At 41.0% G+C, this 15,610-nt stretch overlaps 1 protein-coding gene across 2 annotated transcripts in view; it reads left to right on the forward strand.

Moving 5' to 3' along the window:
• FAM135B (family with sequence similarity 135 member B) overlaps positions 1-15,610 on the forward strand; it is a 349,946-nt gene that overhangs the window by 126,278 nt on the left and 208,058 nt on the right. For both annotated transcript variants that reach the window (XR_012157070.1, XM_073330058.1), the window contains exon 3: positions 4,689-4,768. Coding sequence is in view for 1 of the 2 variants with exons in the window: in XM_073330058.1 (XP_073186159.1) it covers positions 4,689-4,768 (80 nt within the window). In the remaining variant the exon portion in view is untranslated. The remainder of the gene's footprint in view (positions 1-4,688; positions 4,769-15,610) is intronic.

Here is a 15,610-nt window from a genome sequence, read left to right on the forward strand (position 1 = left end):
ATAATTTGCTGGTCAGTATTATTCTGATAAAATATGTATGGCAACATTGTATGTGCAGTTACAAGATTTCTCTGTATGATGTTAACAACACATGTTCCAAACCCCACAGCCCTGCCCAACCAGAAATTGGAAAACAGGTCTGTCCTAAACAAAGGAATGTGTGCTTGCCTTAATTTGCATTTAAGCAGTAAACAGAGTCATCAAAGAGGAAGGGAAAACAAAGAAAGTTCAAATAGATGAAAAACCAGCAGGGAACATCCTTCCACATAGACTCTTTGTCTCCTGGGTCTCAGCTGGAAATGTTTTCCAAGAAGGGTATTAAAACTATAAAAAGGAGGGACCAACACCCCAAGGGACCCCTGTCTATCTCCCTACCCAACTAATTCTCCACACCTGAGAAGACAAAAGGAAACAGCTATTGGACTGTGAGAGAGAGGTTCTGATCTGAAAATTTGCTCAGTAATCTGCTGGAGCATGTGGTGAGAAAGTTTGCTTTGCAACTAAGAGTTTCTTAAGTAGATACTAATAAGCATTTATCTTTATTTTTCTTGTAACCATTTCTGACTTTTGTGCCTCGTTACCTGTACTCACTTAAAATCTATCTCTTTGTAGTTAAGAAACTTGTTTCATTGTTGTGTCTAATCCAATGTGTTTAAGATAAAGTATCTAGGTAACTCTAAGGTAATAAACTGGAATATTATTCCCCTAAAGGAATAATGAACTGAGTATATGTGTACTGTCTAGCAGAGTGCTGGACAGTACATGACATACATTTCTTGGAGAAAATCTGGGACTGGGGGCATGTTGGGGTCACCTGGCAGTACAACCAAGGCTGGTGAAAGCCAGGGACGTAACTAGCAGGCTACAGTTACTCACACATGATATGGGTGTGGCTTGCATGCTGGAAGGCTGTTTGTGAGCAGCCCAGGTGGGAGCTTCTTCAGCAAGGCATTGTAAGGTACCAAAGGTTGCAGGACAGGGGTGACTCAGGACCCCCACCCCACCACTAGTCTGGACTGTGACCTGGTATGTTGCAGAAATGGCTGTTTTGCACCTTGGATTGTCCTGTGAAACTGTGCAAAGTAAAAGTCACAGTAGTATTGTACTCCTACTCCATTCTCACTTGGCACAGGAATAAATGATTATACAGGGAGCAAGGCAGTGGAGATTTGGGCTTTATAATGGAGAGGTAGTTTCACCCTTAACGGTGCAGAGCCTGGATGCTCTTCATACTATGCAAGGCAGTTGTAGGTCCTTCATCTAGAATCTTTTAAAAAAGAGAAATGGATGCTGTCTCACAGAGCAATGCAAACTTTAAACTGGTGCAACCATATTGCTTTAGATGAGCATATTCCTTTGAAAACCGGCAAGGGTAAAATCCAAAAGACCAGGATGCCTCAGGGGAAAGATGAAGAAAAGGGAGTGTGGTACAGATTAAACATGGAGGATAATGCGTGTAAGGAATGATGCAGTGTGCAGAGCTGTTGAAGCAATGGCTGAGTTTGCTTAAGGAGAGCTCAGATGCTATCCTAGGGTAAAACTGTGCAGTCTGAATGTTTTCTGCTTTCTAGCTGAATAGTTGCTCATCCCTTCCAGTGTTTCCTGAACAGTGAGAATCTTTAGACATAGAGGAATAAAACAGGCAGCCCGAAATGGTAGGATTTTATTTTTCCCTATGAAAGATGCACATGCAGTCAGGATTATGCACATGAGTCCCTGTCAGACTGGGAATTAGTCCAGTTTGACAGGGATTTGTGATAAAACATGTTATCAGTTAATGTCTGCATACTAAAGAGTCGTGTTACTTATTTGTGGCAACCATCAGCTATGGCTAGTAGTAATATTAATATTTTAATTTAGAAAGGTACTTTTGATTTTGCTGATAGTGCAAGCAGGTTGTTATCATTTAAAAAAAAATTGTATTACTTTATATTTTCACTATGATTAAACACCTTCAGTTCAACTCTGCCCTCATGTGTCCCAGGATAAATCAGGAGTGCCCCGACTGAAGTCAGTGGTCCTGCAGCTGTCTAAAACCAGTGTAAGGAAGATGTGTAAATCAGGCACTTTGCTCTTGCACTCCGTTCCCAATCATGCATCAGCAAAATAGGTGTGGGGTGTAGGGTGTGAGTGAATGAAGTCCGGGCTTCTCGCATGCAGGTCTCACCTATATCTGGTGCCAGTGACGTGCCAGGGGGCAGCGATGGTGTGGAGGTGCCACGGGGTCCATGCAGCTCCTCAGGGATTTGCCAGGTTTGGGTGGCTGGGCCTGAACCCTTTTCTGCAGGGAGGGTTTGATCAAACCCCAGTCTTTGCATGGGGATCTCTGTGAGGGAACCCCATGGAGATTTTTCTCCCCACAAAGCCCCATGCTGAAGGGTTTAATGTGTGTGGGTCTGATCTGGTCTTAAAATCTTTGCTAAGGGTTTAATAAACCATATCTAAATGCGTTAAAGTACTTGCACCAACCTGTCTCCACCACAGAATGGAACAAAGGGACAGAGTGTAATTTTGGTGGGTCGTGGAATTGGGGTGGGGCTGGTGGGTGCAATGGCAGTTATGTCAAGTTGGATTTGGATGGCTTCCTGAAATGTTCATTTCCAGATACTCATCAAAAAATAAAAACACCCCCCCCTACACACACAAATGTAGTAGTTGTGTAAAGAGTGTAAATATTATCTGATTGGATTCCAGTGACAAACCCTTTAAATCTAAAATTATCACAATGTACAGCTAGAGGCAGTAACTGAAGCCAGGGTTGTGCTGTGCTAGGCATTGTACATACACATTATCACAGACATAAGAACACATGAATGGCCATATTGAGTCAGACCAGTGGTCCAACTAGCCCAGTACCCTGACTTCCAAGAGTAGCCAGTGCCAGATGCTTCACAGGGAATGAACATACCAGGGCAATTATCTAGTGATCTGTCCCCTGTGGTCCAGTCCCAGCTACTGGCAGTTGGAGTTTTAAGGATACCCTGATCATGAGGTTCCATCCCTTTGACCATCTTGACTACTAGATGTGGACGGGCTTATCCTCTATCTAATTCTTTAATTGAACACATTTATACTTTTGGCCTTCACAAGATCCCATGGCAATGAGTTCCACAGGTTGACTGTGCATTCTGTGAAGAAGTATTTCTTTGTTTGTTCCAAACCTGCTGTCTAATAATTTCATCGGGTGATGCCTAATTTTTGTCAGATGTAAAGGGGTATGTAACACATCCCTATGCACTTTCCCCACACCATTCATAATTTTATAGACCCCTATCATATGTGCCCTTACCTGTGTCTTTTCTAAGTTGAACAGTCCTACAATACCTGCCCCAAAGAATTCATAATGTAAATAGACCAGGCAAAGAGTAGGAGAAGAAACACAGACACACACACAAGTGAAATGACTCCACCAAGACACACAGCAGGTCAGTGACAGTTGTGAACAGAACCCAGATATCCTGAATTACAGGGCAGGACCCTGTTTATTGGACTATGGTGCCTGTTACTCTTGGCTAATGAAGATTTTTGTTGGGGAGTATACCTCTATATTTATATACAAAGCTGTGTGTAGATATATGCAAATTTTCCACAGAGTCCTGCAGTGCACTTTACTCTCACTCAGGCAAAATTTCCAATGCTGTTCTCTCCTGTTCTGTGGCCAGATACTGTCCTGATAGGTGTAACCAGAAGCGCCGACTCCGTGGGTGCTTCGGGGATCAAGAATCTACTGAAAAAATAAGGGGTGCTTAGCACCCACAAGCCACCAATAAGCGACAGGAGCACATACATGGCACACAGTGAAACTGGAAGGCAGGAGAGCATCCACTGACAAAAACGAAAGTCAGAGCCTGTAGGTGTAGCACAAGATTTGGCCCACTGAAAGCAAATAACTAGTTGCAGTGGGGGAGCTTTAGATTGGATATTAGGAAAAACTTTTTCACTAGAAGGGTGGTGAAACACTGGAATGCGTTACCTAGGGAGGTGGTAGAATCTCCTTCCTTAGAAGTTTTTAAGGTCAGGCTTGACAAAGCCCTGGCTGGGATGATTTAATTGGGGATTGGTCCTGCTTTGAGCAGGGGGTTGGACTAGATGACCTCCTGAGTTCCCTTCCAACCCTGATATTCTATGATTCTGTGAACTACAATGCAAGTAGGCTTAGACCTACCTGGCCATGCAAATACGTATAGAGTTGCCTTGTTAATAATAATCATAATATGAATAGAAGCATGTTAACTGGGGGCGGGAAGCAGGAGGGAGGGAGGTTGGATAATGTACAAACATTTCTTTTGTGTTTTCACTTGTGTTAACTTTTCAGTGCATCCTATCCAATCGGGTTGCATTGCATCATGGACATTTACCCACTCTTCTTTTCTTGAAGCAAGCTTTTCTTGTCATGGCTCTTCATGTTAATCAGATAGTGTTTAATCCTCCTCACACATTGGCGTAAATCAGGAGTAATTCCCTTGAAGTCAATGGAATTAAACTTGTATAAAGCTTGTGTGAATGAGAGAATTAGGGCCACAATATTTAACAGTCCAATCCACCTGCTCTCCTTAATATCATAGCTGCATACTGCATGTTTGCTCTCTGAACTCGCATAAATATCCAATGTGTGTTCTAACTATTTTTCTTGTGTTGAATGGAGTAGTCATCTGTATAACAGCATTTTTTTTAAAAATTTTCTCTAGATACTACCAGATACGAGCAGGGTTGAAACTTCCATCCAGGATTCCCCATAGACTGGCTGCAACAATCATAGAGCAAACAGGTGAGAAATTCATAGGAAAGTGACCTGATGAGAACTGGGTTCATTTGTTCAGATTGGGGAAAACAGAGTAAATGAGAGATAATCCAAGTACAAATCTGGGTTTAGATCCAGATCTGAACTTCTCCTAAAGCTCAGGGGCATTTAGAGACGGTGTTCTGGTTTGGCCTGTTAAAGAGATGGGCTCCAGTTCTGAAGTTTGAATCTGGTTCCAAACCTCATGGTGTGTGTGTGAGATGCAGAGCCAGATTCAATAGGGAACCGTTTCTAGGGTAAGTGAAAATGTGAATAAACAACTCTCCTGGCTGCTGCACATGGGAATGAGCAGTTTGTGCTCAAAGACATGAAATGTATAGTAATGGCTAAAAGGAAGTTCAGGGAAGCACCTGGAAATCCAGACGCTTCTCTGCATTTCATCTGAGCTTGCTGAACCTCAAGAGGCTGCAGAATTGGGCTAGGAATGGCAGAATAAAAATTAAATCACCTATGTAAAAGCTTCCCTATGGTTTGCTGGACATGGGAATTCTCCATTTCCTGCCCGGAACTATTGGGTAGTATTCAACACTTGGCCACGTTGCACTACAGCGGTGATGGCGTTTCAGCAGCTGAGAATGGGAAGGCTATTGTTTATATAAAATATGACCAAATACACGGTGAGGTTTTGGCTGGAGGAAGCTTGACACAGACCTGGGTGCAGAGTGCCAGGCAGCAGGACCTGCAAGGAGGTTAGTACGATTCCTCTGCGAGGCGTCCTTCAAGGACTCAGCAGAGCCCCTCCCAGAGGGCGGCACTGCCTGGGGAGGGAGTATAGTTTGGGACATGAGGAGTTCATTTAGTGCAACCCCGCTGCCGCTTCCACCCACACAGCCCATACAGAGCTCTGGTGGAATTAAAGCTGCCCCTTCCTTGGTGGAAGCTCTTGGGAGGGAAGCAATGGGAACACACTATCTTGCCTTCTGTCTCTCTCTGGGGTGTGGCCAGCATAGGAAGGTGCATTTGGCAATCTGACCTGTAAATGGTGTAGTGCTTTGGGCTCCTTCTGGACAAAGGGGACACTAGGTCAGTGTAAACAACTATGGGTCTAATCCAAAATCCACTGAAGTCATTTGGAATCTTTTCGTTAACTCCCGTGGGCTTTAGATTGGGCCCTGTTAGCAGAAGGCCGTGACGCAGGCTGTCTCCTAGAACACAGCGAAAAGCTATCAGAAGAACTACATTTTAAATCTAACTTTACCTTCCTGTTAAAAAAAGAATATAAGATAATGCAGTTCTGCATTGTAAACCAAGGGAATGAGCATATTGTCCAGGAAGCAGGTAAAACTACTTCCTTCCTTTCCTGTTTCTTCATTTCATTGACGGAGCTCCGAGCATTTTCTTCCTCCTAACATTTGTACATGCCTGAAAGACAAATGAGGCTGCAGCGTTTTCATCAGTCTTTTTTTAAAAAAAAACAAAAAACAAAACAAAACAAAAAACCCTTATAAACCGAAGGCAAAACGTACAGTGGTTACAGGATTAGCAGCAGACTTGCAGAACGCTAATGCAATCCAGGCAGGAGGTTAATAGCTTTACAGGGCTAATATCAAGGCAGGGGTATTTAAGACGTTAAGGCTTTAAAAGATTCTTCCTTGGCTAACTTTGATAGGGTTTTGTAATTGATTCATACAGCCTGTGGAAGAGCATCATTTAATGGGGCTGAAGTTTAAGCTAATCAGTTGGACTGTTAGACGGCAATAGAGGTTTTCCTACAGGATGGGGAGCATGCAGATACTGGTCACGGAGTTGGTATACCATACTTTAAATGGTTTTTATTGATTATAAAACAAACCTTACTTACTTTACATTTATACCCCAAATATACTATACCAGAGTTCAAAGGTCAGAATGGTCCAATGGCCAGTCGAGGTTTCTTTTGTTGGGTAAGATCATAAGATGCTGGGAGCCGGCAAAACCACATTTATATTCACACGGGACTCTGGATTAATAAACGACATTGATTTGCAGAAATTATAAGCATTCATTTATAGTTCATTTTGTTGCGTCATCGGTTTTTTGCCTTTGTTTACTAGGCCCTTTACCCACTCAATTTTAAAGACACAGCTTCAGGCGGGCCGCCATGATTTAAGGCGTGCCATTTTCTTTAATTTTTATACAATTTTACATCAGTCCATTTGATGTTATTTCCTTTTTTGATGATTTTTCGTGTTTTTCTTGGAATATAAGATTGTTTTGGCACAAAGAGTTCTAATAGTCCTTGACTTTAATTCCTTGCTTCAGTTGCTAACTTGCAAAGCATGCATTCATGTTGACCATGCGTCATTCATACCAGGCCTTTATGACCTAAAACACATTACATGGATATATGAATCACAATGTGTGTGTGTATATATACACACCCGCCTCTTGATACATGATTAATGCCATTAATTATTGTATTACTTTACAATTTTGCAAGCAATTTAATTTTATATATTACTTGCTTTACATTTTTTTGTTGCTTTTTTATTCGGTAGTATAAACAGAGCATAATAAAGGTTAACAAAATTAGTAATGCAAATAATATGACAATAGGATGTTTAATATTTGATCATTGTGGAGCAAAATGTTTGGTTTTTTTTTAGCTGAGCAGACTTAGATAATACTTTTGTATATTGCCTGATTTTTGCCTTTATTAATTTTTTTTATTGTTTCCAATGTATTTTTAAATTGAAGGACCAGTTTACATTTTTTGGTTTTTAAACTATTTTAAAAAAATAGAGGACGTTGGTAAATAATTTTATTAATAATGACCTTTGTTAATTACATTAATATGACTTAATTGGGCCTTTGTTTGTTATACTTTTTTTAAATACACGTTTTTAGTGGTTACCACACAGATACACCCATTGCCTAAATTAAACACTTTTTTGCCATTCGTGGCTAAATATTGCATGGTACATTGTTTGCTTAAATGGTTTAAATGACATTTCTCTAGGGACCAAGTTAGTTGTGGGCACACCCATTTGCTTTGTTTTTACTTTTTACAATGTTTTGTTAATTTTATTAATTTGTATTTTAATTATGTTTCACTTATTTTTATTCACTTTTTATTAATAATTTTTGGCAACTTCCAGGCCACGGCTGCTTTTTACTTTCCCCTCAGAGTGGCTTGATTTTAATTAAACTTTATATATATTTTTTTATTTTGTAATTTGTTGATTTTATATATGAGGATTTTGGAACCATTTAAAAGGCCATTGCCAAATACTTAGCAGATTAACCATTTTTTTAATGTACTATATTTTATAGTTTGCATTTGTATACATTGTATTACTAGTAAAGTTTTATTGTTAATTTTAGACACACCAAATAGATTTACATTTACAGATGTTTCTAAGGTTTGGGCTTGTTTTAACTGGAGATCCACACTTCTTATTCCTTGTTTCGATAATGCACCAAAATGTTGTGTTACATGTGTCTGTATAGCCCCCCAAATTTTACCCAAAACTGACATTTGTTTGGTAACGTTTTAATATTAAATGAGTTTAAAACTTCGTCTTCAATGCTACCTATGATATATTTTTCTATACCTTTTTTATTTTGTATAGTTCATTCTTTTTATTGTTGTTGCCATGCTTGTAATAGAGGCAAGGCATATGGCGTACACTTTGGCTGTTGTGCACTTACGTTTACTTGCACTTTTTTTAACCATATTGTTTGGTTTACAATAGTTGGGTCTTTGATTACTTTTTCCCTCCTACATGAGTGCTCGTCTGCCGTGATTCTTGGTGCGATTTTGTTTACTGGTATTTTATTAAGCAACATAAAAAAGACCATATTTTTGAAAATATATTCCCCCATTAATTTTCCTAAAGCAACTTAATTTGATTCTTATGGAAGGATTTGTATTTACACCATATTTTTATAACTTAAGAGCCATTGATTTATTTTATTTCACATGAGTATTAGCCAGTTTTTGTTTATTAGTCACATTTAGGGTGACTACATTAAATTTTAAGCTTTAAAAGGTACAGTTTAGAGTACTTATATTTAGCTTAAATTTAGTTATAATAAAAACAAACCTTAGGTGACCTTTTTTTTTAGTATGTACAAATATTTTTATTGCTCTTTTAAATTTTTTGGCTTTGTATATTTTCATGTTACATTTTTTTCGGTCATATTTTAAATGTTACCTTAAACGTTGTGGGTTTTTTTACATTTGATTTTGTTTGGTCCTGTTTTTTTTTTCATTTTGTTCCACAAGTAGTCAAATGTATTGTTTCCTTTGATTTATACCTTCATTTTAGAGGTGCTTCCATATGTATAGTCATGTACCCCTAATTTTTTTCAAATATTTAAAAAACATAAAAGCCCCAAACCATATTTTTACCCTTTTTGAATTATGAGAATTCTTCATATTGAAACCATAGCCCTTATTCAATTGGAATAATGTCTGATGCTTTTGGCCATATTATTTTAAATACTTACACTAACCTTTTTTATTTTTGCTCGAGCTTCGGTATTATGATGTTTTTAAATATAACACACACAACACATATTTTTTACTAAGCACAAAATGCAAAGCAAAGCAAGCATAAGCAATAAACCAATTACAAAAATTGTAGCACCGTATTTGCACTTGAAATCCAAGGTCCGTAGAGGATAATTTTGGGTGCAATTGGGCATTTCTTGTCCTCTGTAAGATAAACTAAATGAAAAAGAAAGGAACATTATTTAATTTTTAGGCCAGAACTTTAATTGTGATGTGTGGACCCACTTTTTTGTTGTTGTTAATTTGCACTACAGTAGGTGAAATTTTATTTATGATGGAAAATGGTTTAACCCATTTAGACTTCAGTACATGATTTTTTTATGTTAATTTTAAATACTTTACTTGATTTTTGATTTTTTATAATTGATTGTTTTTTGACACACAGCTCCTGTATTTTTACTTGCTTTTTCAATGCTGCTATAGTTTTCTGGCACCAACTGTGAGAAACTCTTGCGATTTCCCCCTTACATGAATTGCCTTTTTTACAGCTTGCCACAACAGCCATACTACGGCCGTTTGCTTTTACTGGCATTAGGCTTGTACAGCTGTACATATTTTTTAAACATGTTTTTTAAGGTATCAAGTATATTACATCTGGTTCCACCGCACCTTCCATCCAAGGGCATGTCCCAAATGCAATAAATTTCTTCTCTAACAGAGAAGGGGCTTTAACTTTAGTCCATGGAGGTGCCTCTTCCACTCCTTCATTTTTTTTAAAAAAATAGTTTTTTAAACATTATTACACTAACACCATGTGGTATCGCCCCATGCGTTTTTTTCCCCTCACACGTTTTTTACAAATTTTACAAATAAGGAGTTACCCTTATTAGTCTTAGACAAGTACTCCCCCAACACTGTAAGACCCCATCTCCAAATCCGGCACTCCTTAATATCTCTCCCCACTCTGCATTCTCCACCACTTGTTAGACCCACAATAGAGGTCTCCCTACAGGGTGGGGAGCAGGAAGATACCGGACACAGTGTTGGTATGCAATACTCTAAATGCGCATTATTGATTACAAAACAGATCTTACTTGCTTCATATTTATACTCCAAGCATACTATACCAGAGTCCAAAGGTCAGAATGGTCCCGATGGCCAGTCGAGGTTCCTTGCGTCAGGATAAGATCATAAAATGAGGGGAGCTGGCAAAATCACATACATATCCACACAGGACTCTGGATCAATAAACTGTTCTGATTTGCAGAAATCATAGGCATCCATTTATAGTTCATTCCATCACGTTATTGGTTCTTGGCTTTTGTTTACTAGGCCCTTTACCTGAATAATTTTAAAGAGACAATCCTAGGTGAGCCGCCATGATCCGAGGCGTGCCATTTCCTCCAATTCTTATACAATTTTATATCAGTCCACTTGGTGTTGTTTCCTTTTCTGATTTTTCATATTTTTTTCAGACAATCATAAGATTGTTTTTGCACAAAGAGTTCTAATAGCCCTTAACCTTAAGTCCTTACATTGGTTGCTAACTCGCAATGCACATATTCATGTCAAGCACGCATCATTCATACCAGATATATATCTCTATCTCTATCTGTATGTATCTATATATATCTCCCAACAGGACATGGGGGTTGTACTAGATGACCTTCTGGGGTCCCTTCCAACCCTGATATTCTATGATTCTATGACATTTCTTTATTCTGTTGTCACTGATTTGCCCAAGTATCAGAGGGGTAGCCATGTTAGTCTGGATCTGTAAAAGCAGCAAAGAGTCCTGTGGCACCTTATAGACTAACAGATGTATTGGAGCATAAGCTTTCGTGGGTGAATGCATGCATCCGACGAAGTGGGTATTCACCCATGAAAGCTTATGCTCCAATATGTCTGTTAGTCTATAAGGTGCCACAGGACTCTGATCTGCCCAAGTGCATATATAGATATTTGTGTGTGGGTGGGGAGGAGAAATTAAAACATTGCAAGTTTTAATAATATGCACTATGAAAGAGGCAGCCCTGGCAGCCCAAAGTATTATAAAATCATGAGTCAAAGCCCCAAAATTCATGAGATTGACTTTAAAATTTGTGATTCTTTCTATTTGTCTTCTGTTTTATTGAGACCTTTGCATTCAGATTTTTCAAGGTTTCTCCACAGCCATGAGGACCAGGAACTTTCTCTTTCAAAAAATAAAAGCTGACATTTTCATTTCAGCAGCTGGGATGCTAAGAAAAATAAAAATAACATGAGACTTGCAATAAAACCATGGGAGGTGACAACACTTGAAGATGGTGGGGAATGAAAGAAATAAGTATTTTCCGTTGCAGAAATAGCATAGCTTTTAGCTCCCAAAACTCTTCAATGAGAAACAAAATCAGGGACCAACCAAACTTGTGAATTTGAGACCAGCCCTTGGGACTTCCAGGAAGTTAATATTAACTAACTTATATAATGTAAATGTACATATATAACATAAGGCAGTACATGTACAGTCCTGATGTTAATATGTATGTTTTTTCTTGGAAATGGAGAGAAATTCCTTGGCTTTACCAGCAATGAAAAGGGTGAGGGGAGGGAAATAAGATGTTAACTGACCTGTTAAAGAGGAATCCTTGATGTGGACTTTGATCTGTAGGATCATTAGTCTTTGTGGGCTGTACCTCCATGTCTAAGGCCTGGTCTACACTGCTGCTTAAGTTGATGTAAGTTACATCGCTCAAGGGTATGAAAAATATCACCCGCCTGAGCGATGTAACTTACATGGACCTAACGGGGTGTCTACACCATGCTATGTCAGTGGGAGACACTCTTTCATCGACTTAGCTTCTTCTTTGAGTGCTTGCTCATGTCGATTCCATCCAAGCAGGTATGTGCGTGCCACGTGCATGGTTATTGGAAGGTTTTCCCCCTAGCAGTACCCATCAGGTCGGCTGTGGAGCCCCATGGAGTTATGCCTTCATGGCAGTATATATATATATACATATATATATAGGTCCCTGCTGACCCACCACCTCTTCAGTTCCTTCTTACTGGCTGTGACAGTCATTGGAGCTGCTTCTCTCTCTTGCTAGGGCAAGCGATCCCCTAGTGGACTTTCCTATTTATATCTGTAAATAGTTTTAATTAGAGTTAGTTAATGTTTTTAGTATAGGATATTTAGTTAGATAAGTTTCTGTTGGGATTTATTCCCCCCACATTCCCCCAGGGACTGGGGTATGCCTTGGTCTCAAGGCTTCAAACTGTGTGGGTCCTACCAGAAGCCAATGCCCAGGGGAGACCCTCATGACTGCTGCGTAAAGTGCTTGGGAGAAGCCCACCAGACTGACAAGTGTAAAATCTGTAGAGGTGCCACCCAAGAACCAAGAAGGAGAGGGACTTTAGGTTGAAACTTCTCCTTATGGAGTCAGCTCTTTATCCCCAGCCGGCACAGCACTTTGGTGCAGAGCGCACTGGCCTCATTGAGAGACAAAGGACTCGGGGTCTAGAGACCCCGGGTGCTGCCAATCTCTGCCACCAAAGATGAGCTCTGTGGCTTCCCGGCACCACTTTCACTCACTGGTGCTGCACAGAAAGTAAAAGAGAGTCGAGATGAGGCGTTCGCCCACAGTGAGAGCAATCTAGTGTGAGGGTCCCCATAGAGTGCATCCCGTGCCAGGACACTCAGCCCCTGCTCCAGCAAAACCAGCAACCTTGACTCCGGCATCATAGGCAGGTCTGCCGAGTCTGATCCCTTTGGAGTCCCCGGCGTGGGAGAGCCAAATGGGGGAGTTGGATCTTCCATCCACTCCAGACATGTTTGAGGCCACCAGGAACCTCATCGTGAGGCAGCACCGGCACCAGACAGAGGAGCCGTGCTTTCTAAGGGCAAACCAGCCATGATGTGGTGCTGGTCACCCTCCACTCGCCACTGCTCTCTGGCACCATACCACTAATCACCGAGGTCGGACTCAACTTCTGGGTCGGAGCCAGAATCGTACATCTCCAGATGGAGCCAGCATCACTCACATCACCATTTGAGGCAAGAGGATGGTCAGCAAGTTCTCATGATGTGCTGACCACCACAATGGCAGGTGCCCACACAGGAGCCTTTCTGGACCCCGTGGGTGTATCATCAAGCCCAGGGGACAAGCTCCAGATCTCTGTCTATCACCTCGGACAGGCAGATCCCCACATCATCCTCCATGGTGTGGGAACCTCCACAGGGATCAGAGCCCAGTTGTGACGGTTTAGATCACAGAAACCCCCTTGGGATTGCAAACTGATGTACCAAGGCTACTTCTGTCCCTGCTTTCCCTGCCAGCTTGGGACTCCAGCACCCTGTCTTGCTGAGCCAGACATGCCAGTCTGCTCCAACACAGACCAAGGGTCTGAACCACATGCCCCAAAGCTGCAGGCTTAACTGAAAGCAACTTAAGAAGTGTTCCTGCCTTTAACACTCAGAAGCCCAACTTCCAATGGGGTCCAAACCCTAAATAAATCAGTTTTGTCCTGTATAAATCTTATACATTGTAACTCATAAATTGTTCGCCCTCTATAACACTGATAGAGAGGTATGCACAGCTGTTTGCCCCCCCCTCAGGTATTAATACATACTCTGGGTTAATTAATAAGTAAAAAGTGATTTTATTAAATACAGAAAGTAGGATTTAAGTGGTTCCACGTAGTAACAGACAGAACAAAGTGAATTACCAAGCAAAATAAAATAGAATGCACAAGTCTATTTCTAAGAAAACTGAATACAGATAAAACCTCACCCTCGGAGGTGTTTCAGTAAGCTTCCTTTTACAGACTAGTCTCCTTCTAGTCTGGGTCCAGGAATCATTCACATCCCCTGTAGTTACTGTCCTTTGTTCTAGTTTCTTTCAGGTATCCTTGGGGGTGGAGAGGCTCTCTCTTTAGCCAACTGAAGACAAAATATAGGGGTCTCCCACAGGCTTAAATAGACTTTCTCTTGTGGGTGGAGAACCCCTCCTCTCTCCTATGCAAAGTCCAGCTACAAGATGGAGTTTTGGAGTCACATGGGCAAGTCACATGTCCATGCATGACTCAGAACTTAGAGGTAGCAGCCATGGCTCACATGCTAGCTTGAATGTCCTCATGTAGACTTCTTATGTGGATTGGAGCCTCCCAAGATCCATTGTCCCTTAAGTGCTTTTTGACTGGGCACTTAATTTGCACATTCCTTTCTCAAGAAGCTGACTGAATGCTTTACAAAGGCTATTTAAAAATCAAGCCAGTTCACAGCCAATATTCATAATTTTGAATACAAAACTGATACATGCATACAAATAGGATTAATAGATTCAGTAGATCATAACCTTTGCATAGATATGATACATGGCATATGTAGCATAAAACATATTCCACTTATGTCATATATATATTCATAAGCATATTTCCATAAAGCCTTATGGGGGACACCATCGCACCAGTGTCCAAGCCGGCACCGAGGCCAACACCAAGGCCGGGACTAGGGCCAGTACCACCCCTGCCTCCGTGCAGGAAATCATAGAATATCAGGGTTGGAAGGGAACTCAGGAGGTCATCTAGTCCAACCCCTGCTCAAAGCAGGACCGATCCCCAATTAAATCATCCCAGCCAGGGCTTTGTCAAACCTGACCTTAGAAACTTCTAAGGAAGGAGATTCCACCACCTCCCTAAGTAATGCATTCCAGTGTTTTACCACCCTCCTAGTGAAAAAGTTTTTCCTAATATCCAACCTAAGTCTCCCACACTGCAACTTGAGACCATTATTCCTCATTCTGTCATCTGCTACCACTGAGAACAGTCTAGAGCCATCCTCTTTGGAACCCCCTTTCAGGTAGTTGAAAGCAGCTATCAAATCCCCCATCATTCTTCTCTTCCGTAGACTAAACATCACCAGTTCCCTCAGCCTCTCCTCATAAGTCATGTGTTCCAGTCCCCTAATCATTTTTGTTGCCCTCCGCTGGACTCTTTCCAATTTTTCCACATCCTTCTTGTAGTGTGGGGCCCAAAACTGGACACAGTACTCCAGATGAGGCCTCACCAGTGTCGAATAGAGGGGAATGATCACGTCCTTCGATCTGCTGGCAATGCCCCTACTTATACATCCCAAAATGCCATTGGCCTTCTTGGAAACAAGGGCACACTGTTGACTCATATCCAGCTTCTCATCCACTGTAATCCCTAGGTCCTTTTCTGCAGAACTGCTGCTGAGCCATTCGGTCCCTAGTCTGTAGCGGTGCATGGGATTCTTCCATCCTAAGTTCAGGACTCTGCACTTCTCCTTGTTGAACCTCATTAGATTTCTTTTGGCCCAATCCTCTAATTTGTCTAGGTCCCTCTGTATCCTGTCCCTACCCTCCAGCGTATCTACC

The sequence above is a fragment of the Lepidochelys kempii genome, chromosome 2 (genome assembly GCF_965140265.1).
Source record: "Lepidochelys kempii isolate rLepKem1 chromosome 2, rLepKem1.hap2, whole genome shotgun sequence".
Classification (NCBI taxonomy): domain Eukaryota; kingdom Metazoa; phylum Chordata; order Testudines; family Cheloniidae; genus Lepidochelys; species Lepidochelys kempii.